This window comes from Myxine glutinosa, chromosome 8 (assembly GCF_964187855.1).
Source record: "Myxine glutinosa chromosome 8, kmMyxGlut1.1, whole genome shotgun sequence".
In the NCBI taxonomy this organism is placed as follows: domain Eukaryota; kingdom Metazoa; phylum Chordata; class Myxini; order Myxiniformes; family Myxinidae; genus Myxine; species Myxine glutinosa.
Window position 1 is genome coordinate 167,913,658 of NC_136268.1, and position 25,317 is coordinate 167,938,974.

General features: G+C 47.7%; 1 protein-coding gene across 1 annotated transcript in view; it reads left to right on the forward strand.

The window, feature by feature from the left end:
* Positions 1-25,317, forward strand: part of LOC137433070 (cyclin-dependent kinase 1-like) — a 110,673-nt gene that overhangs the window by 49,346 nt on the left and 36,010 nt on the right. Inside the window, exon 4 of the mRNA XM_068125514.2 lies at positions 9,888-10,058. Within this exon, the coding sequence (XP_067981615.1) occupies positions 9,888-10,058 (171 nt within the window). The remainder of the gene's footprint in view (positions 1-9,887; positions 10,059-25,317) is intronic.

Sequence of the window (25,317 nt, forward strand, 5' to 3'; positions counted from 1 at the left end):
GGCTCAGCTCTTGAAAGACGGCATCATAGAACCCAGCCGGTCGCCGTGGCGGGCCCAGGTCTTAGTGGTGCGAAGCGAAGCACACCGCAGACGCATGGTAATCGACTATTCCCAAACGATTAACCGTTTGACACAGCTGGATGCCTACCCCCTTCCGGGGATGGACGCGCTGGTGCAACAGGTGGCCCAATACTCGGTCTACAGCACTCTCTATCTCCGTAGTGCATATCATCAGATCCCTATCTCTAGGGCAGATCGTATCTACACCGCTTTTGAGTTGGGGCAACGGTTGTACCAGTTTACTCGATTGCCTTTTGGGGTGACGAACGGGTTCTCCTGTTTCCAGAGGGCCATGGATGACCTCATTGCGAGGGAGAACTTGACCGATGGTTTCGTCTATCTAGACAATCTTACGGTTTGTGGGTATGACCAAGGGCACCATGATACTAATCTGATGCGCTTCCTCGAGGTCGCGCAGAGGTATCGCTTAACCATGAACGAGGCTAAGTGTCAATACTCCCTATGCAAGATAGATCTTCTGGGGTACACCGTGACCCATGGCTCTGTCGCTCTAGATAAGGAGTGTCTGCGACCTCTGCTCGACATGGCCCCTCCCAGCGATCGGGCGTCCCTGAAGCGCGCTCTCGGGCTATTCGCCCATTACTCTAAGTGGGTCCAAAATTTCTCCGCGAAACTTCGCCCCCTTGTGACCTGCGACACATTCCCTCTGTGTCCGTCCGCTTTAACGGCCTTTGGGGGCCTTAAGGCCGACATCGCCAGTGCCGCTGTGGCGACGATCGACGAGAGCGGATCTTTCGTCCTAGAAAGTGATGCCTCGGATCATGCCATAGCGGCGACCCTCTCCCAAGGAGGGCGCCCGGTGGCTTTCTTTTCACAGACTCTTACCTCCGCTGAGCGGCGACATTCGGCCGTCGAAAAGGAAGCGTACGTGATTGTCGAGTCGATTCGGCGATGGCGCCCGTACTTACTCGGGCGGTGCTTCCAAATCATCATGGACCAACAAAGTGTTGCGTTCATGTACGACACCTTACACGCCCAGCGCATTAAGAATGAGAAAATCACTCGCTGGCGTATCGAGCTTGCCGACTTCTGCTACACTATCAAATACCGCCCGGGGAAGGATAACCAGGTCGCCGACGCCTTATCGAGGCCGGTTACGTGCGCGGGTATCGTCACTCTGGAGGGCCAACGCGTTTTGCACGCAACTGCAGGGCATCCGGGCGTGACGCGTTTCGCTCAATTTTGTGCGTAGTGGTAATCTGCCGTACTCGATTGACGATATCCGCCGTATCTGTCGCGACTGCGCTATATGCGCAGAAACAAACCACGTTTCTATAACCCTCCCATGGGGACACTGGTTAGGGCTACGAGGCCATGGGAAAGATTGGCGATGGATTTCAAGGGCCCGTTGCCGGTGTCGAGTAACTCTCGCTATCTGCTCACTATCGTCGATGAGTACTCGCGATTTCCTTTTGCTTATACGTGCGTGGATATGACGGCTGCCACGGTAATGCGATGCCTGCAAAATTTGTTCTCTATGTTTGGGTACCCGGCCTACGTGCATACAGATCGGGGTGCGGTCTTTTTGTCTCAGGAAGTGCGAGGCTACTTGCTCCAAAATAACGTCGCTTCTAGTTATACCACGCCGTACAGACCCCAAGCGAATGGGCAGATCGAACGCTTCAACGGGATTATATGGAGGGCCGTCATGCTCAATCTCCGAACCCTCGGCCGGGGCCTCGATAAATGGGCTTGGTCGCTACCTGCGGCGCTGAACTCGATTAGGGCTCTCCTATGTACGGCCACCAACCAGACTCCCCACGAGAGACTTTTCCACCACCCGAGGAGCTCGGGGTGTATCCGGTCTTTACCCAGTTGGCTCGCTGAGCCCGGGCCGGCCTATCTCCTATCCTGGGGGGGAGCAGGGCGGCTTTGTGACAGGCCCCTCCGTTTTGGGGGGGGGGGGGGAGTGGGGAGAAGGAAGGAGAATTTTTTTTCCCATGCAAAGAGTCCTTCATAACCTCATTGTTGCCCAGGTAAAAAAGGAAATTGTAATACCCTCTGCCACCATCACCAGATGAGAGTACACCGTATACATTTACATTGAGAACTTACGCCCCTCTCCCGGTCCCCCACATCACCAAATGAGGCCGCGGCCACATACCCTATGTTACCCCCAGCCAAAGTTGTATTTGTATTTGTACCCCGAGTAAAGTACATAAGCGTTGATAGCTGGAGCACCTGGCGTTGCTCAAGCGAAAAAGAAATATTAATATATTTGAAATGAGGGCAAATATAATGGAAAAGCAATTACATCCAAATCAGAATCCATCACAAATATCAAATCATCATTTTACCTTTTTGTTGAATATATTCTGGTGAATGTGCTGTTCATCACGTTTCTGATGTCAAGTATGATCACGTTCAGGAAGAGGAAGAAGAAGCCTTAACACCAACTTCAACTACTTTTGGAATTGTTTTATTATTTGCGTTTAAATGTCTGGTGATTGTTTTGTATTTATTTATGCGAATGTGTACTAGTATATAGCTGTAGACCTGAATGAATCAACAAGACCGAAAGTCTAACAGCAGCGTAGCCGGCCTTGTAAAATATTATAAACAAACCACAAACACGTCTGATTAGCTTTTTTAAACAGTCGCTAATGCTGTTTGTAACATTAAACAAAAGAATTTGGAGGAATCCTGACATCCTAACAACTCAGGTTTTACTTACAGAACTGAGGGAAGATCTACTGTAATCTAGATACCCCACAACGGTTGGGTAAATAACATGCTATCAAAAACCGAGGCGAATTCCTTACTTCCGCGGTTGTTAGTACCGTGCACCGCTTATCATTGATTCATGAACCATACACCGCTTCAATCCATGAACTTTGTGAATAAATTAACATTGGGATTAAAGTGTTGTGGTTATATTTACTATATTACTATTATTATTATTATTACGAAAACGATACTACTGAAACGGCACACGACTGTATTAAGAAACCTGGGCTTAATTTGTCCAAGATGAGTCATAACGCCTAAGGCCTATACGTACCATATTGTTGGAAGAGCCCTAACGCTGATGGTTTCGATATTTCATGGTCATTTTAACAATCGGTTTGTTTGTGTTTCACACTGAATGAAAAATGTAAAAGTAGAGCATGCAGATTGTGACATATGACAGGTTCGACGATATGTTCGGCATGACCGAAATTGGAATAAAAATGGCGGTGTGTGGAGACTGAGAGTCAGGAAAACTATTTTTGAGATCAACATCGGTTACAAGGTCAACATATTCCAAAAGGTCAACAACCTTTTCAAATTTCTAAAATACTAAATTTTCATCCGATTTTCATTTCCAAGGTTTTGATTTCATTAAATTTCGAATTTCGATTTCCGAGGAAGACATGTTTTGTCAGCCGCCGTAATGACGTCAAACATAATGACATCACCCTGTCATGTGACCAGAACCTCAGCTCTGATTGGTATACGTTTGAGGGGACATACATGTGGACGGACAAACACTATTCCTGATGGCTTTGCCCGATGATCTCGGCAGTAAAATGGCTTAGGTACGTACTATAGATCGATTAAAAAAAAAAACCAAAAACTTTTTTTTTTTTGCCTAAAACACTCCCAGGTACTCAGTGATGAACCTCTGAAAGATGAATACGTTCAGCCATCTCTGAGAAAGATGGCGACACACAGAAAGACCGACGGCTCCTATATAAAAGACTTCCCGAAAGCACCCTGTGTTGCCCGGGTTCTTTTTGAATGAATTTACTACTATAATTCAGCTTTTACTCACGGCCGTAGAAAATAGACTACTATAATTCAGCTCAGCTTTTAATTGCGAAATGGGCCCAGCCCGGCCAAGGTGGGCCTCGACCGGCCTCGTCACCTAGCCTATAACCTTACCGGGGCTGGCCCCGACATTTTTAGTTCTTTTTGAATGAATTTACTACTATAATTCAGCTTTTACTCGCGGCCGTAGAAAATTGACTTCTATAATTCAGCTCAGCTTTTAATTGCGAAATGGGCCCAGCTCAGCCGACGCGGCCTCGACCCGCGTCGCAACCTAGCCTATAACCTTCCCGGGGCCCGTCCCGACATTTTTGGTTCTTTTTGAATGAATTTACTACTATAATTCAGCTTTTACTCACGGCCGTAGAAAATTGACTACTATAATTCAGCTCAGCTTTTAATTGCGAAATGGGCCCAGCCCGGCCAAGGTGGGCCTCGATCGGCCTCGTCACCTAGCCTATAACCTTACCGGGGCTGGCCCCGACATTTTTAGTTCTTTTTGAATGAATTTACTACTATAATTCAGCTTTTACTCGCGGCCGTAGAAGATTGACTTCTATAATTCAGCTCAGCTTTTAATTGCGAAATGGGCCCAGCTCAGCCGACGCGGCCTCGACCCGCGTCGCAACCTAGCCTATAACCTTCCCGGGGCCCGTCCCGACATTTTTGGTTCTTTTTGAATGAATTTACTACTATAATTCAGCTTTTACTCGCGGCCGTAGAAGATTGACTTCTATAATTCAGCTCGGCTTTTAATTGCGAAATGGGCCCAGCCCGACCGAAGCGGCCTCGACTGGCCTCACCACCTAGCCTAAAACCTTCCCTGGGCCCGTCCCGACATTTTTCGTTATTTTTGAATTTACTACTATAATTCAGCTTTTACTCGCGGCCGTAGAATATTGACTTCTATAATTCAGCTCGGCTTTTAATTGCGAAATGGGCCCAGCCCGGCCGAAGCATCCTCGACCGGCCTTGCCACCTAGCCTACAATCTTCCCGGGGTCCGTCCCGATATTTTTTGTTTCAGAGGTTTCCTCCTATCTTTCACTGTTCAGGAGATTAGCACGTGCAGCCAAACAAACAAACAAACAAACAAACAAACAAATAAACAAACAAACAAAAACTTTCTTTTAAATATATAGATTGACGACTGTGATTTTAGGAAAAACATCAATCCAATGTATCGTATAAATAAAACAATGGATTGATGTGTGTGGAACTTCCAAGGAAACAGTGATCCAATCTGACAGATTAAGGCAGTTGATGTCGTGAATGAGTTGAAACGGTGTGTGCATTCGGACGCATTTGATCGAACGATTGGTAGAGGAATTGCACACACTTCCGCAACAATAGGTGTTATGCTCCCACTCACAAAATCTATCTCCATAAACCGGGTTTCCCACCAAAAGTAACCTGGAAAGTTACAGTAAACCTAGTTAGGGAGCAACACCCTAACTCAAAGGTCCTCTGGAAAACTCACATGGCAAGTCTGATTATTTTATCAAATACTCGCAATTTATGTGAGTGTGTGTGTGTGTGTGTGTGTGTGTGGAGATGTATGTGTGTGTGTGTGTGATGTGTGTGTGTGTGTGTGTGTGTAGATGTGTGTGTGTGTGTGTGTGTGTGTGTGTGTGTGTGTGTGTGTGGAGATGTGTGTGTGTGTGTGTGTGTGTATATGTATGTGTGTGTGTGTGTGTGTGTGTGTGTGTGTGTGTGTGTGTGTGTGTGGAGATGTGTGTGTGTGGAGATGTTTGTGTGGAGATGTGTGTGTGGAGATGTGTGTGTGGGGATGTGTGTGTGGAGATGTGTGTGTGTAGATGTGTGTGTGTAGATGTGTGTGGGGATGTGTGTGTGGAGATGTGTGTGTGGAGATGTGTGTGTGGAGATGTGTGTGTGGAGATGTGTGTGTGGAGATGTGTGTGTGGAGATGTGTGTGTGGAGATGTGTGTGTGGAGATGTGTGTGTGGAGATGTGTGTGTGGAGATGTGTGTGTGGAGATGTGTGTGTGGAGATGTGTGTGTGGAGATGTGTATGTGGAGATGTGTGTGTGGAGATGTGTGTGTGAGATGTGTGTGTGAGATGTGTGTGTGTGTGGAGATGTGTGTGTGGAGATGTGTGTGGAGATGTGTGTGGAGATATGTGTGTGGAGATGTGTGTGTGGAGATGTGTGTGTGGAGATGTGTGTGTGAGATGTGTGTGTGTGTGTGTGGAGATGTGTGTGTGGAGATGTGTGTGTGGAGATGTGTGTGTGTGTGTGTGTGTGTGTGTGTGTGTGTGTGTGTGTGTGTGTGTGTGTGTGTGTGTGTGTGTGTGTGTGTGTGTGTCTCCTACATAATTCCAAAACCATAAAACCTAGTGACCCCAACATTTTCATGTATACTTCTCGATGTATAATGGCGTGTATGAATCAAACTGGGTGTTTGCTTATGTTTAATGATTTATGCTAAAATTTATAACAAAACTACAAAGAGACCGGCTTACCTTTGGTCAGCCTGCGTTCAGCTCGGGATCTTAATTCCACCATTTTGGCCACTTACCTCACACACCTCGCCTCAGAACAGGTCGGTTTCTATACAATAAAGCTTAAAACGGTCCTCCCGTCTCCCGCTCCCTTAATTGTATGTTTTTTTGTGTCCGTGCATGTTTTCATGTTTAATGTGTTAGCTCTTTGCTCTTATACGACCCTCGACTGCAGACAAACAAAACTGGGTGTTTGGGTGTGTTAAAACAGCCTTTTTGAAGATAATTAACATAACTATTTAACTAAAACAAAAAACAGGCTTTATCGATGGTCAGTCCGCTATTCCTTGCAGGGGTCTTATGCTTTTTCGGCCTCCTCAAAAATGCCTTGCGTTGGAAAAGGCCGCAACAGTATCTGCACGATTAAGCACTCAAAATGTATGTTTTCACTTTCCTCACTCACATTATTGAATGTCTGATCCTCATGCCTACTAATCGCTGTATACATCACTTTAGTTTTCGCATTAGGAACGTTGAGTAATTGCAGCTCCACGTGCAGGAGTTCGGGCCTCTGATCTCTGTACTCGCCGGATTGGCTGTTGGTCGGGCGGTTGTGAAGCCACCGGAAGTGTACTCCAGGTTTATTTCCCGATTTATGTTGCAATTCGTATTCAAAATATAACATTGAATTGAAATTAAGTTGTTCCTCGATCATAAACTGTCTGTGTACCTGTCTATCTGCCTCTCTGTCCACAAACATCAAAGTGACCCAATTGCTTAACCGCACTCTTTGCTTCGTTGCAGGTTAAAAAAACAATTTTAATTGTTATTTGTGGAATTGTGTGGTTATTCATAAGCTTGATTTTGGTCTAAATGATTTATATTCTGCCCTGTACTCTCATGCCTTGAAACTTCAGTCCAACAATTGACTTGTGTCCATATCTCCAATCCTGTTTCTGTTTCATCCTGCATGGCGTCGCACATCTCTGGTCTTATCCTGCCGTCCAAATCTGTCCCCAATCAAGTGCATAATGACTTGTTACGTAGCACTTGTTCATATCATAGGCAGAATGTAAAAATAACAAGTTTTCCATAATAAATATCAAGTAAAAATAACAAGTTTTCCATAATAAATATCAAGTAAAAATAACAAGTTTTCCATAATAAATATCAAGTAAAAATAACAAGTTTTTCATAATAAATATCAAGTAAAAATAACAAGTTTTCAATAATAAATATCAAGTAAAAATAACAAGTTTTCCATAATAAATATCAAGTAAAAATAACAAGTTTTCCATAATAAATATCAAGTAAAAATTACAAGTTTTCCATAATAAATATCAAGTAAAAATAACAAGTTTTCCATAATAAATATCAAGTAAAAATAACAAGTTTTCCATAATAAATATCAAGTAAAAATAACAAGTTTTCCATAATAAATATCAAGTAAAAATAACAAGTTTTCCATAATAAATATCAAGTAAAAATAACATGTTTTCCATAATAAATATCAAGTAAAAATAACAAGTTTTCCATAATAAATATCAAGTAAAAATTACAAGTTTTCCATAATAAATATCAAGTAAAAATAACAAGTTTTCCATAATAAATATCAAGTAAAAATTACAAGTTTTCCATAATAAATATCAAGTAAAAATAACAAGTTTTCCATAATAAATATCAAGTAAAAATTACAAGTTTTGCATAATAAATATCAAGTAAAAATAACAAGTTTTCCATAATAAATATCAAGTAAAAATTACAAGTTTTCCATAATAAATATCAAGTAAAAATAACAAGTTTTCCATAATAAATATCAAGTAAAAATAACAAGTTTTCCATAATAAATATCAAGTAACAATAACAAGTTTTCCATAATAAATATCAAGTAAAAATAACAAGTTTTCCATAATAAATATCAAGTAACAATAACAAGTTTTCCATAATAAATATCAAGTAAAAATAACAAGTTTTCCATAATAAATATCAAGTAACAATAACAAGTTTTCCATAATAAATATCAAGTAAAAATAACAAGTTTTCCATAATAAATATCAAGTAAAAATTACAAGTTTTCCATAATAAATATCAAGTAAAAATAACAAGTTTTCCATAATAAATATCAAGTAACAATAACAAGTTTTCCATAATAAATATCAAGTAAAAATTACAAGTTTTCCATAATAAATATCAAGTAAAAATAACAAGTTTTCCATAATAAATATCAAGTAAAAATAACAAGTTTTCCATAATAAATATCAAGTAAAAATTACAAGTTTTCCATAATAAATATCAAGTAAAAATTACAAGTTTTCCATAATAAATATCAAGTAAAAATTACAAGTTTTCCATAATAAATATCAAGTAAAAATTACAAGTTTTCCATAATAAATATCAAGTAAAAATAACAAGTTTTCCATAATAAATATCAAGTAACAATAACAAGTTTTCCATAATAAATATCAAGTAAAAATTACAAGTTTTCCATAATAAATATCAAGTAAAAATAACAAGTTTTCCATAATAAATATCAAGTAAAAATAACAAGTTTTCCATAATAAATATCAAGTAAAAATTACAAGTTTTCCATAATAAATATCAAGTAAAAATTACAAGTTTTCCATAATAAATATCAAGTAAAAATAACAAGTTTTCCATAATAAATATCAAGTAAAAATAACAAGTTTTCCATAATAAATATCAAGTAAAAATTACAAGTTTTCCATAATAAATATCAAGTAAAAATTACAAGTTTTCCATAATAAATATCAAGTAAAAATTACAAGTTTTCCATAATAAATATCAAGTAAAAATTACAAGTTTTCCATAATAAATATCAAGTAAAAATAACAAGTTTTCCATAATAAATATCAAGTAACAATAACAAGTTTTCCATAATAAATATCAAGTAAAAATAACAAGTTTTCCATAATAAATATCAAGTAACAATAACAAGTTTTCCATAATAAATATCAAGTAAAAATAACAAGTTTTCCATAATAAATATCAAGTAAAAATTACAAGTTTTCCATAATAAATATCAAGTAAAAATAACAAGTTTTCCATAATAAATATCAAGTAACAATAACAAGTTTTCCATAATAAATATCAAGTAAAAATTACAAGTTTTCCATAATAAATATCAAGTAAAAATAACAAGTTTTCCATAATAAATATCAAGTAAAAATAACAAGTTTTCCATAATAAATATCAAGTAAAAATTACAAGTTTTCCATAATAAATATCAAGTAAAAATTACAAGTTTTCCATAATAAATATCAAGTAAAAATAACAAGTTTTAACTTTTTCATCACATAATCATTTGACCCTAAGTCTTTCTTCGCCTAAATGTCGATGCTGCAGACATTGTTTCTCTTCATTTCCTGATTCCCTCAACACCTCCATCCAGTACCTTGTACCCCCCTCCCCCCTTCTTTCGACCCACTTCTGCACCCTCCTGTTACCCAACTCGATCATCACTGCATGGTCAGTCATAAGTACCAGGAAACGGTTTTAGCTGCTGATACAAGATATTTATATTAAAGAAGTAATCACATGGTGTCTCTAACACCTTTCCGTTGTGTCCACTCCGTACAGAGGTATCTACAGCAGATCCTGAGGGGTGTTGTGTTTTGCCATTCACGTCGGATCTTGCACCGAGACCTTAAACCCCAGAACCTGCTCATCGATGATCACGGCTCCATCAAACTGGCTGACTTTGGCCTAGCCAGAGCTTTTGGTGTTCCAACACAGGTGTACACACATGAGGTATATGCACATTGAGCTGTGATTATTTGTTTACGTATCATGTGGATGTTTCGGAAAATAATTATTGGGATTACACATCTTGTTCATTCCTTTGAATATCCACCTCTTGTCCACCTGTTCCCCACTGATTCACTTTATGTATTCCAATCCTCCGTCTCCTGCCATATTGTTCATGCATAAGCATTTATTACCCCCGACGGACTTCGTCCGAAACTGGGGCTTATGGATTGGGTCCCGTCCATCTGTTCGTCCGTCCAAAACCAATATCTCATGTGTATGGACTGATTTTGTTCATACTTGCCAAAAAGACAATACATGATGGTGTACGTTTGCACATCATTTTGTTTCGCGATGCGATCAAAGATGGCCGATTGACAGCCATTTTGTTACTTAAATGTGTGCTCAACCATTCATTGAACATGGATGGTCCGATTTTGTTCAGACTTGGCACAAGAACAGTACATGATAGCATACATGTGCTCCTCAATTTATTTTGTGATCTGATCAAAGATGGCCGACTGGAAGACTGGTGGTCATTATAGTTGTAAAAAAAAAAACTGAAGAAGCTGCGCTCCAACGCGAGTCGAAAGAATTGACGTGACCAAAGACGGAATTCGTCCGAGTTGCTTTATTGAAACAAAACAGCTCAGGTATTCTCACAAGCCCGTTTATCGGGCAGCAATATATATACACATTTATGCCGGGGCGTTTGCCCGGGAAAACCGAGACCGGGCATGCCCGGGTGTCAAGGGCGAGTCCTGGAAAGGCGAGTCTGGACATGCCCGGGCGTCCTGGACGCGGCCTGGCAAGTCGAGGCCGGGCGTGCCCGAGCGCTCTGGGCGAGCCCTGGAAAGGCGAGAGCGGGCATGCCCAGACGCTCTGGGCGAGCCCTGGAAAGGCGAGTCTGGACATGCCCGGGCATCCTGGACGCGGCCTGGCAAGTCGAGGCTGGGCGTGCCCAGGTGCTTTGGGCGAGCCCTGGAATGGCGAGAGCAGGCATGCCCGGGAAAGACGAGACCGGGCGTGCCCGGGAGGTTCGGGCGTGCCCGGGAACAGCGAGTCCGTGCATGCCCAGGAGAGGCGCGTCTGGGCCCGTCCGGACGAGCCCGGCATGGCGATCGCGCCCTGGCCACGTCCTGGCAGGTGCAAGGCGATTGTGTACATTCAGCGGGAACCGCTACACACGCCCCTCCAGAATCGACCTGCACCGGCACGGTCAATTTAAGGGGGGTCTGGATGACCCGGCCGAAGCGACCCCTGGAGGGTCATGGGGGGGGGGGGGGTCCGATCCGGTGGTGGGTGGTCGAGCGGGGGGAACTGTAGACGGGGGGCGGCCTCGCCGCGGAGGAAGGGCCAACCATGGTGGTCGGTCGACGTCCACGTGCGCCGGTTTGAGGCGGTCCACAGAGATCCGGTCCGACCGGCCGCCGACGTCGACGACGAAGGACTTGTCGCCCCGTCGCAGGACCCGGAAGGGCCCATCGTACGGCGGCCGGAGTGGCTCCCGGTGCACGTCATGACGCACAAAGACGTACTCCGCTTTGCGAAGCGCCGGGGAGACGTAGGACTGGGGGCCACCGTGGCGGGACGTTGGCACGGGGGCAAATCGTCGGGCGGCCTCCTGGAGGTCCGAGCGCTGGTGTGCGGCGGACCAGGGACTGGTAGCGTTGGGCACGAACTCGCCCGGGACGCGGAGCGGCTGGCCGTAGACGAGCTTGGCGGCGGACGCCCGGAGGTCCTCCTTGGGGGCCGTGCGGAGGCCCAAAAGGACCCACGGCAGCCGGTCGGTCCAACCGTCGTCCTGAAGGCCGGCCATGAGTGCGGCCTTCATGGAGCGGTGAAACCGCTCGCACAACCCGTTGGCTTGGGGGTGGCAGGCCGTGGTGCAGTGCAGCGTGACCCCCAACGAGCGGGCGACCGCGCCCCAAAGTTCGGACGTGAACTGTGGGCCGCGGTCGGACGAGATGTCCGCCGGTGCGCCGAAGCGCGCGACCCAGGTGGCGATGAACGCCTGCGCCACGTCGGCGGTGGTGGTGGAGGTGAGGGGCATGGCCTCCGGCCACCTGGTGGTCCTGTCCACCATGGTGAGCAGGTGGGTGAACCCCCGCGATGGGGGCAGGGGACCCACCAGGTCCACGTGGACGTGGTCGAAACGCCGTGCAGGCACCGTGAAAGGTGCTAGCGGGGCCTGGGTGTGGCGGTGGACCTTGGCCCGCTGGCAGGCCGTGCAGGCGTTGGCCCAGTCGCGGACGTTCCGTCGAAGGCTGTGCCAGACGAAACGCGCCGACACCAGCTTCTGAGAAGCTTTCCGGCCTGGGTGAGAAAGGCCGTGGATGGAGGCGAAGATGCAGCGCTGCCAGGAAACGGGCACGATGGGGTGAGGCTGGCCCTGGGAGACGTCGCAGAGCAGGACGGTGCCCGCGAAGGGGATGTCGGCCAGGCGGAGGCCCGTGTCCGCCGCCCGGAGGGCCTGCACCGAGGTGTCGGTGGTCTGGTCGGCCGCCATGAGCGCGAAGTCCACACCGAGGTGGACCGCGTTCGCGCTGGCCCGAGAAAGACAGTCGGCCACGGCGTTGTCTTTTCCGGCGATGTGCCGGATGTCCGTGGTGAATTCCGACACGGCGGAGAGGTGGCGCTGCTGGCGGGCCGACCACGGCTCTGTGACTTTGGCCATTGCGTAGACCAACGGCTTGTGGTCGACGAAAGCCGTGAACGGGCGGCCCTCCAGGAGGTGTCGGAAATGGCGAACGGCCAGGAATAGACCGAGCAGCTCGCGGTCGAACGTGCTGTATTTTAACTCGTTCGGCCGGAGCTGCCGGCTGAAAAAAGCGAGTGGCTGCCAAACCCCGTCCACCCATTGTTCATGGACGGTGCCCACCGCGTAGTTGGCGGCGTCCGTAGTGAGGGCGATGGGCGCGTTGAGCACCGGGTGAGCCAGCAGCGTTGCGTCGGCGAGGGCCCGTTTTGCGCTCGCGAAGGCCGTGTCCATGGCCGCGGACCAAACGATGTCATGCTTGGCCGGCTTGCCCCGGAGGGCCTCGTAAAGGGGCCGCATGAGCTGAGCAGCGCGGGGCACGAATCGGTGATAAAAATTCACCATGCCGAGGAACTCTTGTAGGGCCTTGATGGAACGGGGATGCGGGAACGTGGTGATGGCCTCGACCTTGGTCGGCAGTGGCACGGCCTGGTCTTGGTGATGCGGTGGCCCAAAAAGTCAACGGTCGTCGTGCCAAAGTGGCATTTGGCCGGGTTGACAATTAAGCCGTGCTCGCTGAGGCGACCGAACAGTGTTCGGAGGTGGAGAAGGTGCTCGGCGCGGGACGTGCTGGCGACGAGGATGTCGTCCAGATAGACGAAAAGAAATGGCAGGTCGCGCAGCACGCCATCCATTAAGCGCTGGAACGCCTGGGCCGCGTTCTTGAGGCCAAACGGCATCCTCAAAAATTCGAACAGGCCGAATGGCGTGATGACGGCCATCTTCGGGACGTCGGCCGCCCGGACAGGTACCTGGTGGTATCCCCGTATCAGGTCAATTTTGGAAAATATGACCCGTCCCGCCAAACGGGCGGAAAAGTCCTGGATGTGCGGGATCGGGTACCTGTCAGGGGTGGTAGCGTTGTTGAGGCGGCGGTAGTCGCCACACGGGCGCCACCCGCCCCCCGGCTTTGGCACGATGTGCAGTGGTGAGGCCCACGCGCTATTGGAGCGCCGCACGATGCCGAGGTGCTCCAACGCGTCGAACTCGGCTTTTGCCACGGCGAGCTTGGCCGGGTCGAGGCGGCGGGCCCTGGCGTAGACCGGCGGGCCTGTAGTGGGTATGTGGTGCTCAATCCCATGCCGCACTGCGACGGCCGAAAACGTCGGCCGCGTGAGGGCCGGGAATTCCGCGAGCAGGCGAGCGAACTCGTTCGCCGTCGGGAGGGTGCACGCCAGTTCGGTCGGCGCGGAGCTGCTCATCGTGCACGCCAGGGAGCTGAAGGTCTCGGCGTTGACAAGGCGACGTCGTTTGACGTCGACCAGCAGCCCGTGCGCGCAGAGGATGTCGGCGCCCAGCAAAGCCATGGGGACGCAGGCGGTCACAAAGGTCCACTGAAAGCGCTGGCTGCCGAAGCAGAGGGTGACATCGCGCGGGCTGAAAGTGCGTATGGCCGAGCCATTAGCAGCGACCAAAGAGGGGCCGCAAACGGCGTCCCGCCTGTCCTGCTCGGAGGCGGGTATGACGCTCAGTTGGGCGCCGGTGTCACAAAGGAAACGCCGCCCGGACGCTTTGTCCCGAATAAAAAGCAAGTTGCCCGAGTGGCCGGCGCTCATGGCTGGGAATGAACGCCGGCCCAGCCGTTTCCCGACTTGCCGAAAGTGCACGGGGGTCGGCACGTCCGAGCCTTGTGTCCGAACCTGGCGTGGTAATAACACCACGCCTGGTCAGGTGGAGGCCCCGGCCGTCGTGTCGGAAGCGGTCGGCGTGGCGTGGTGGCCGCCAGTTGCACCGGCAGTTTGGCCTCCAACCGCGCAGGGCGCTCGGGTGGCGTGGGCGTCGCCGCGGACGGCGGCAGGCTCCAGGTAGCCGCGCCGATGTGTTGGCCCGCCGAGGAGATCTTATCGGCTTCCCTGGCGAGGGCGTGGGGATCGGTGATCGACGTGCCAGCCAGGGCGAGGCGTACCGGGTGAGGCAGCTGGCGAAGGAACAGCTCGCGGAACAGAAAATCCGGAGAGTGCTCACTGAGCAACGAGAGCATATAGTCCATGCGCTCGGACGGGCGCGTGTCGCCGAGCTCGAGCAGGTCGAGCAGGCACCGTGCGCGTGCCGCCGGTGAGAGGGCGAAAGCGTCGAGGAGGAGCGTCTTCAGCGCGTCATACTTGTCGGCAGCCGGCGGGTGCTCGAGGAGGCTCAGGGCGCGGGCCGCGGTGGCGGAACCGAGCGCTGCCACGACGTGGTGGAAGCGGGTGTCGTCCGCGGTGATGCCTCGCAGGGCGAACTGGGAGTCCGCCTGGGCGAACCAAACAGCCGCGTGAGCCTCCCAGAAGGTAGGCAGTTTAAGAGTTACTGCCGTGTCCATGTCGGTAGGTCACCAGTGAAGGAGCTGCGCTCCAACGCGAGTCAAAAAAGTTGACGCGACCAAAGACGGAATTCGTCCGAGTTGCTTTATTGAAACAAAACAGCTCAGGTATTCTCACAAGCCCGTTTATCGGGCAGCAATATATATACACATTTATGCCGGGGTGTTTGCCCGGGAAAACCGAGACCGGGCATGCCCGGGTGTCAAGGGCGAGTCCTGGAAAGGCGAGTTTGGACATGCCCGGGCGTCCTGGACGCGGCCTGGCAAGTCGAGGCTGGGCGTGCCCGAGCGCTCTGGGCGAGCCCTGGAAAGGCGAGAGCGGGCATGCCCGGACGCTCTGGGCGAGCCCTGGAAAGGCGTCTGGACATGCCCAGGCATCCTGGACGCGGCCTGGCAAGTCGAGGCTGGGCGTGCCCGGGCGCTCTGGGCGAGCCCTGGAAAGGCGAGAGCGGGGATGCCCGGGAAAGACGAGACCGGGCGTGCCCGGGAGGTTCGGGCGTGCCCGGGAAAGGCGCGTCTGGGCCCATCCGGACGAGCCCGGCATGGCGATCGCGCCCTGGCCGTGTCCTGGCAGGTGCAAGGCGATTGTGTACATTCAGCGGGAACCGCTACAAAACTATATTAAACACGTCCTCAACCATTTCTCGGACATGCATTTACTGATCTTGTTCAAGCTATGCACACAGATAATGAAGCATGTCTTACATATGCACATCATTTTGTTTCGAGATCAGATCCAAGATGGCTGACTGGCGGCCCTTTTGTTAGTTAAACGTGTCCCCAACCATTTATTGACATGCATGGTCCGATTTTGTTCAAAATTGCCACAAACAGAGCACATGACGGCATATACGTGCAGTTCACTTTATTTTGCAATTGATCAAACATGGTAGACTGGTGCCCATTTTAGTTATAAAAAACAACCCGATATTGACCACATCCTCGATCATTTCTCGGACATGCATTTATTTATCTAGTTCATGCACCTTCACAAAGTCAGGGCTACGATAGAGTTAGAGAGAGGGGGAGAGATATAGATACAGAGACGAGAGGGAAAGGGCTGGTCCATGGTAACCGATCGGCACTCTGACAAGTCAGGGCGTCATGGACGAATGGGGATTATTTGGTCCCAGACTTGTGTTGGGGGGTGGGACGGAGGGGGAGTGGGTATAACCACCGCGAATAGACATCTCTGATCGTTGCTGCCTCCTTGTTGTTACACCTAAGTAGTGTTACATCGTTTCTGTGATGATTCCCATCAGAAGTTTGTATGCTGTTGGTGGACATGTTATTGGTCCATACTTGTGAGGTTGTTGGGTTTGTTCAGATTTTGGGATGAGGAAGGTGTTTACAGTCATCCATTACCTCCTCCCTTTGGAAGTGTGTGCATGCGCATGTGCTTTTGCGTGGTGTTCCAATATCGCAAGTAATAAAACCCCTTGGGAGAGTGGGAATATTGTTTCATAATATCATTAATATTATGCTATTATCATTGGTGTTACTATTACTTTTGTAATGAGAAGTGGCTTTGGAAACACGCCACAAAAATGCCTTGGAAGAACTCCATGGAAGCGGCACGAAGGATGGTGTTATTAAACCTTGTGGGGTATATAGACTTGAGTAGATCTACGATCAGGTGCGTTCATCGATGTGATCAGCATAACCTGTGGTCCGGATTCCTCCACATTTATTTAAATTTCATGTTAAACAGCATTAGCGACTGTTTAAAAATCTAATCATACGTGTTTGTGGTTTATAATAATTTTTACTCCTGGTCGAGGCCGTTGGGCCATTGCTCCCATAAAAATGCCATGATAAGTTATTTATAAACGTTGACATGACGTTTGTTGAAGGAGGATAAACCCCTTGGGGAGGTGGGATATTATTAGTATTAATATTGATTTGTAGTAACATTAATATCATGTTATTATCATTCGTTTTGTTATTAGAAGTGCCCTTGGAAAAATGCCACAACAAACCTAACTTAATACGGATATACACCTCAACACGCAACCCCATTGGTGGCAATGGCGGGGAAAACCCCATTGGCAGGGAAAACGCCCTTGATGGAGAAAACCCCCTTGGGAAGGGGGCAAATGAATGTGCTACATCCTTCATTGTGTGACCCTTAGTTCTTCTGTCAAGTTTGGTTGAGATTGGATAAGTAACAACTGGATGTATCGCGGTCCAAAATTGTCAGACAGACAGACACCAAATTGTGTGTTTTAGTATGATGAAGATTTATTCTATATCCATAAATACCACTTTGAACCCATAACATCAGGAATATTTTCAACAATATACAGTCACGTGCAAAAGTAAGTACACCCCATGTAAAGTTTTGACTTTTTCAACATATTTCAACATACAGCTATTTGATCTCCATTTCAACAATATTGATAGATAAAGGTGATATAATATAATAAATATCATGAAACATTTACATTTTGTAGTCCATTGTATAATTTAAATAAACATAAATGCAAATTTCGCAGGTGCAAAAAGTAAGTACACCCTTGGCTCTAATAGGTGGTATTGCCCCCTTTGGCAGAAACAACCTCAAGTAGGCCTTTTTTAATACTGTCTACCAGTCTCTGACATGGACTGGGAGAAATTTTTGCCCACTCCTCCATGTAGAATTCTTTCAGCTGTGCGATGTTTGAGGGGTTTCTTGCATGCACAGCTCGTTTCAAATCCCCCCACAACATCTCGATGGGATTTAGATCCGGGCTTTGGCTTGGCCATTCCAGAACCCTCCATTTCTTTCTTTTCAGCCATTCCTTGGTGGATTTACTGGTATGTTGAGGGTCATTGTCATGTTACAAGGTCCACCTTCGGTTGAGTTTCAACTCTCCGACAGATGGCCTCACATTATCCTCAAGCACCATCTGGTACAATGAAGAATTCATAGTGGATTCTATGATGGTGAGCTGCCCAGGCCCTGATGCAGCAAAGCTGCCCCAAACCATAATATTTCCACCACCATGCTTTAGAGTTGGTATCAGGTTCTTGTGGTCAAATGCTGTCTTTGGTTTTCACCAAACATGTCTTCTGGTACTGTGGCCAAATAGCTCTACCTTTGACTCATCTGTCCAGAGCACATTGTTCCAGAAGTGCTGGTCTTTGCCACAGTGTTCATTGGCCAACTTTAGTCTTGCCCTGATGTTCTTTCTGGACAGCAAATGTTTACTCCTGGCACACCTCCCATGTAGATCAAATTTGTGCAGCCTCTTTCTTATGGTAGACTTGTGCACTTTGACATCAACAGTGGCAAGAGCTACCTGTATGTCCCGTGATGACATTCTGGGGTTCTTCGAGACTTCTTTCAGCATCTTGCGGTCTGCGCTCGGGCTGAACTTGCTGGGGCGGCCTGGCCTGAACAAGTTGGCAGTTGTTTGGAATCATCTCCACTTGTAGATGATCTTCCGGACAGTCGAATGATTGATTTCAAATTGTTTGGAGATCTTTTTAAATCCCTTCCCAGACTCGTAGGCATCTATAACCTTCTTTCTGAAGGCCTCAGAGAGCTCTTTTGATATTGGCATGGTGACGCCGCACACTTCAACAACAAAGAGCAAACCAAACTAAATGTCTGAGGTTTAAATAAGACAAGTTCCTCCAAGATCCTCTCCAACGATGTTCTAATCATTTGCACCTGAGCTGGTGCACCTGATTCTAATTTTAGGTATTTGAAGTAGTGATAAATGTAGTGGTGTACTTACTTTTTCCACGTGCGAAATTTGCATTTATGTTTATTTAAATTATACAATGGACTACAAAATGTAAATGTTTCATGATATTTGTTATATTATATCACCTTTATCTCTCAATATTGTTGAAATGAAGATGAAATAGCTGTATGTTGAAATATGTTGAAAAAGTCAAAACTTTACATGGGGTGTACTTACTTTTTCACGTGACTGTAGATACAAATTGGCACAACTTGTTCTGCTTTTCTCATCTCAGCTCGTTTCATTACTTGTATAGACCATAGATATTTTATTGTACAACAAACTGTTAACAACAAATGCGGAACATGTCTCTTAAAGGGCAACAGAGACAAAAAAAATCTCCTTTTTTTTTTGAATACAAGATCGAGGCTCGTGAAAGAGCTAACATTAATCACACAGAAAGACAAACCAACACATAAAACATATAACATGGGGAACGGTAGACAAGATGGGGAGAGAGGGGGAAGGAAACAAAGCACAACATTTGAGAGCAGGGACATCGAGAGATATGTGGGAGGGAGAGGGCATGGGAAAGGGGGGTGGGAGAGGTATAAAACATATGGACACTGCAAGGACTTCCAGGAAAGAAGGTGGAATTTAAACAAAGTGGATCTGGGGTGAATTAGCGGGGATAGAAAATATCAAGGTTTTGGATGGGGGAAGATAAGAGATGGTGGTGGACAGCTGTTTTAAAGACCTGTAGGGAGGAGTGGGATTGAAGGGAGTGTGGGAGTTTGTTCCAGAGGCGGGAGAAAAGAGGAATGAAAGAGTGAAGGTGAGCAGAGAGCCTAGATTTTGGCAGTTTAACCAGCAGAGGGTTGCTGGCAGATCTTGTGCGACCTGCAGGAATATTTGGGGGATAGAGCACAGAGAGAGCAGGGGAAGCAAGACCGGAGAGGAGTCGGTAGAAGACAGAAAGACCACCTACCTGCCTGCGGTGAGTGAGTGAAAGGCCCTCGGAGTTAGCTTCATCGCGGGAGATTCCAATTATTCTGAAAGCTTTGGTTTCAACAGCGTGAAGCCGAGCTAGGTGTGAGGCAGGAGCACCGGCCCATAGGGGAGAGCAGTATTCCATTGAGCTGCGGATGAAAGCCTTATATGTGGTGAGGAGCTCAGGTGTGCCAAGGAAAGACTTCGCACGACGGAGGATGCCCAGTCGGCGACTGGCTTTGGAGACAAGCTTGGAAATGTGGTTTTCCCAATAAAGATCATGGCAGATAGTGAGACCCAAAAGCTTGAGCGACAGAACTTCTTGGAGAGGATTGTTGAGAAAGTAGATGGGAGAGTTGTCCAGTCGGTCTTTTCGGAGAGACATCGTAAGAGTGTGAGATTTGTCAGGATTGAAAGACATGTTCCACTTGTTTGCCCAGTCTGTGATATTGTCCAGGTCTTCAGAGAATGAGGAGGCTGCAGACTGCCGATCTGAGGGAAGAGGAATGGAGCGGCAGAGAGTGGAGTCATCAGCAAAGAGATGGAGAGGATTTTCTAGAGAGTCGGAGAGATCATTGATAAAGACCAGAAAAAGCACAGGGCCCAGAACACTGCCTTGGGGAACTCCAGCTTGAACAGGAAGGGGAGATGAGAGAAATCCATTCAGGGCCACACATTGACGATGACCAGAGAAGAAGTCCGCAAGTTATGCATGGAGATTTCCATGGATACCATAGGAGGAGAGTTTCGTGAGCAGAGCGGGGTACCAGACCGTATCGAAGGCACGTGATATGTCAAGGGAGACAGCTCTAATTTCCTGTTTGGCATTGAAGACCTCCATCCATTGTTGAGACAGCAGAAGCAACATGTCCAGAGTAGAATGACCTGGTCTGAATCCAAATTGATGATCGGAGATCAAGCCATTGGAGAAGAGGAAGGATTTGATATCCGAAGCAATGATGGATTCCATGACTTTGCTGATAATTGGGAGCAGGCTGATTGGTCTGTTGTTGCAAGGATCTGTTTTTGCACCTTTTTTGTGTAAAGGTGTAATGTTTGCTGATTTCCAAGCAGATGGCAGATGACCTTGAGCAAAAGAGAGGGTGAAAAGAACATAGAGAGGGTGAGATAGAGCGGAAGAGCAGGATTTTAGGACCCGTGGGCTGATTCTCATTAGGATCTCATTAGGATTAGGATCTCAACAATTAATCAACAACAACAAAACAACATGCATTTTAAGGCCATTTTCCCTGCTAGAGCGGGGGTTAGCCTTGCGGTCCCCTTGACAATCTTCTCCATTTTGTCCTATTTTCTGCATCTCTCCTTGTTAACCCGCTTGCCCGCATTTCTTCTTCCACCATCTTTGGCCAAGTCTTTCTCGGTCTTCCCCGTCCTCTACTTCCTTCTACATTCATTTCCACCACTCTTCTCAACCAGTCACTTTCATCCTTCCTCAACACATGACCAAACCCTCTCAACCTGGTCCTCTTCACAGCATCAATCACAGGCTCTATTCCCATCATCTTTCGCAATTCATCATTTGTCTTCCTCTCTCTCAACGATACTCTGCACATCCATCGAACCATTCGCATTTCCACCCTTTCCAGCCTTCGTTGCTGCTCTACGTTCATTACCCATGTCTCGCTCCCATAAATCATAACACTTCTCACACATGCAGCATACACCTTTCCCTTCAGCTTCAACGACACTCCCCTCATCATCAGCACGCCACTCAGTTCCCGAAACTTCTTCCATGCACATCATCACATCTCACGATCTCAACAATTAATCGTTGTTCCTTTTTTGAATAAATTTACTGGAAGGAAGATATTCATGTTTTGGGTGTCCTTTTACGCTGATTAGCCCGGCCCCCCAAAAACCGGCAATTTTATTACACACGTGATCCGCTACGTCATCACATTAATATTTTGCTGAGGCTCGTTAGCTCACCTGGAACAACGTTCAGGGGAGGTTATGCGATGGCGCGTTGTCCGTCAGTCAGTGCATAAACACTTGAATCTTCTTCTCCGAAACCGCTAATGGGATTGCGACCAAACTTGGCACGAATAATATTTGTTGTGTTGTGACTAAAGTTTGTTCATGGCATTAAAAAAAATGCACTCTGAAACTGCACTCACGATTTCGATGAAACTTCACCACAACCTTCATCACCCGTGATTTACCAAAGTATGTTTCGGGCATTTAAAAAATCTGCCCCTTTGGGGGTCTATGGGGGGAGCGGGGTGGGCGGGGGGGCGGGGTTGCCCCCAAAATAGGTATTTGCTTTCTTCTCAGAGACTATACATGCGATTTCAATGAAAGTTCACCACACCCTTAATCACCCATGATGCACCTATGTTTGTTCAAGTCATTAGAAAAATTGGGGTCTTAGGAGGTATACGGGGTTGGGGGAGGGGTGGTTGCCCCCCAAAATAGGTATTTTTTTCTTGGTTTCTTTAAAGTCATGATTATGTTAGTATGATTCTACCTGCTGCCTTGTCTTCTAGCAACCACTAAAATTGGTTTAAAATACCTTTAGTCGGTGGTGCAGTATTCTGTTTATTCTACCAGGTGAGCGCCAGGGGTATTAGGTACCCCGGTTTATTTTATCATGATTTGGACTATCAGAAGATTCTTGATCAGAAAAATCTTCATCAAATTCACTTTCTGACGAATCTGAAGCGAGTTTGCGGCCATTTTCTGTTGCATGCTCAGACTACCTTGCCTTTGATTACATCATGCAGATGACGTCATGACCATCGCTATTTTTAGGGGCGGTACCCACAGGTTTGCTTTTTTAACTAATACCTCAAAACATTAGAATGAAAAACAACGTTTGGTTCTTTGTTTATTACTTAAAGATCTAAATAATCACATCGAAATAAACAAATTCTGTGGACATTTAAAAGGGAGATTGATCAAAAGTACTCTGTGTCAAGTTATTCAGGATTTTGTAGTTAAATAAATAATTGGTAAAGGTGATGCACGCAACGACAGGGTTGGCTTGTTGGTGTTCAGGTGCGAACCTCGGCCTGGCTCATGATGCAGGTAATCCAGGTTTATAATCCATATAACAATTGATGTTGTCCTATTGTATACCGATATCTTTCAAAATAATGTCTCGTATTGTCTTTGGCACGCGAGTTCCACGACAAGCCTTGTATGAAAGTATAAAATAACTTTTTGTTCAGTGTTTTACTCCCTTTGTACAAACTTCGACAAGAGATGTAAATAATGAAGGAGCCGCCATGTTGCCGCTCGCCCATAAACTAATGACGAGCGTTATCTGAGCAATGGGTGCAGTCCGAGCAGGAATGAAGTGAAAAATGGATTTTTGTAAAGTTCATCATGGCCGCGCTCTCACGCATGTCAATCCTGCCTTTTGTTGAAAGGATCGTCACGCAGGTGGCCCTGGAGAGAGAACGTCCACCTGAGATAAACGGCTAAGAATCGTAGGTTAGGCCTGCGGCGGAAAGTGCGGTTCGGGCACCAGAATGTTAGATGGCAATCTTCGATCCTGGCAGACTTCCTGTTTGCCTCCCAGCAGGATCGGCTCATACCGGAGACGAGACGAGATCGGCTCATACCGGAGACGAGACGAGATCGGCTCATACCGGAGACGAGACGAGATCGGCTCATACCGGAGACGAGACGAGATCGGCTCATACCGGAGACGAGACGAGATCGGCTCATACCGAAGACGAGACGAGATCGGCTCATACCGGAGACGAGACGAGATCTGCTCATACCGGAGACGAGACGAGATCTGCTCATACCGGAGACGAGACGAGATCTGCTCATACCGGAGACGAGACGAGATCGGCTCATACCGGAGACGAGACGAGATCCGCTCATACCGGAGACGAGACGAGATCGGCTCATACCGGAGACGAGACGAGATCTGCTCATACCGGAGACGAGACGAGATCCGCTCATACCGGAGACGAGACGAGACGAGATCGGCTCATACCGGAGACGAGACGAGATCGGCTCATACCGGAGACGAGACGAGATCGGCTCATACCGGAGACGAGACGAGATCGGCTCATACCGGAGACGAGACGAGATCGGCTCATACCGGAGACGAGACGAGATCGGCTCATACCGGAGACGAGACGAGATCGGCTCATACCGGAGACGAGACGAGATCGGCTCATACCGGAGACGAGACGAGATCGGCTCATACCGGAGACGAGACGAGATCGGCTCATACCGGAGACGAGACGAGATCGGCTCATACCGGAGACGAGACGAGATCTGCTCATACCGGAGACGAGACGAGATCTGCTCATACCGGAGACGAGACGAGATCTGCTCATACCGGAGACGAGACGAGATCTGCTCATACCGGAGACGAGACGAGATCGGCTCATACCGGAGACGAGACGAGATCGGCTCATACCGGAGACGAGACGAGATCCGCTCATATCGGAGACGAGACGAGACGAGATCGGCTCATACCGGAGACGAGACGAGATCTGCTCATACCGGAGACGAGACGAGATCCGCTCATACCGGAGACGAGACGAGACGAGATCGGCTCATACCGGAGACGAGACGAGATCCGCTCATATCGGAGACGAGACGAGATCGGCTCATACCGGAGATGAGACGAGATCTGCTCATACCGGAGACGAGACGAGATCCGCTCATACCGGAGACGAGACGAGACGAGATCGGCTCATACCGGAGACGAGACGAGATCGGCTCATACCGGAGACGAGACGAGATCGGCTCATACCGGAGACGAGACGAGATCGGCTCATACCGGAGACGAGACGAGATCGGCTCATACCGGAGACGAGACGAGATCTGCTCATACCGGAGACGAGACGAGATCTGCTCATACCGGAGACGAGACGAGATCGGCTCATACCGCAGACGAGACGAGATCAGCTCATACCGGAGACGAGACGAGATCACCTCATACCGGAGATGAGACGAGATCTGCTCATACCGGAGACGAGACGAGATCGGCTCATACCGGAGACGAGACGAGATCGGCTCATACCGGAGACGAGACGAGATCACCTCATACCGGAGACGAGACGAGATCGGCTCATACCGGAGACGAGACGAGATCGGCTCATACCGGAGACGAGACGAGATCGGCTCATACCGGAGACGAGACGAGATCACCTCATACCGGAGACGAGACGAGATCTGCTCATACCGGAGACGAGACGAGATCACCTCATACCGGAGACGAGACGAGATCACCTCATACCGGAGACGAGACGAGACGAGATCGGCTCATACCGGAGACGAGACGAGATCAGCTCATACCGGAGACGAGGCGAGATCGGCTCATACCGGAGACGAGACGAGATCGGCTCATACCGGAGACGAGACAAGATCGGCTCATACCGGAGACGAGACGAGATCGGCTCATACCGGAGACGAGACGAGATCGGCTCATACCGGAGACGAGACGAGATCCGCTCATACCGGAGACGAGACGAGATCCGCTCATACCGGAGACGAGACGAGATCTGCTCATACTGGAGACGAGACGAGATCTACTCATACCGGAGATGAGAC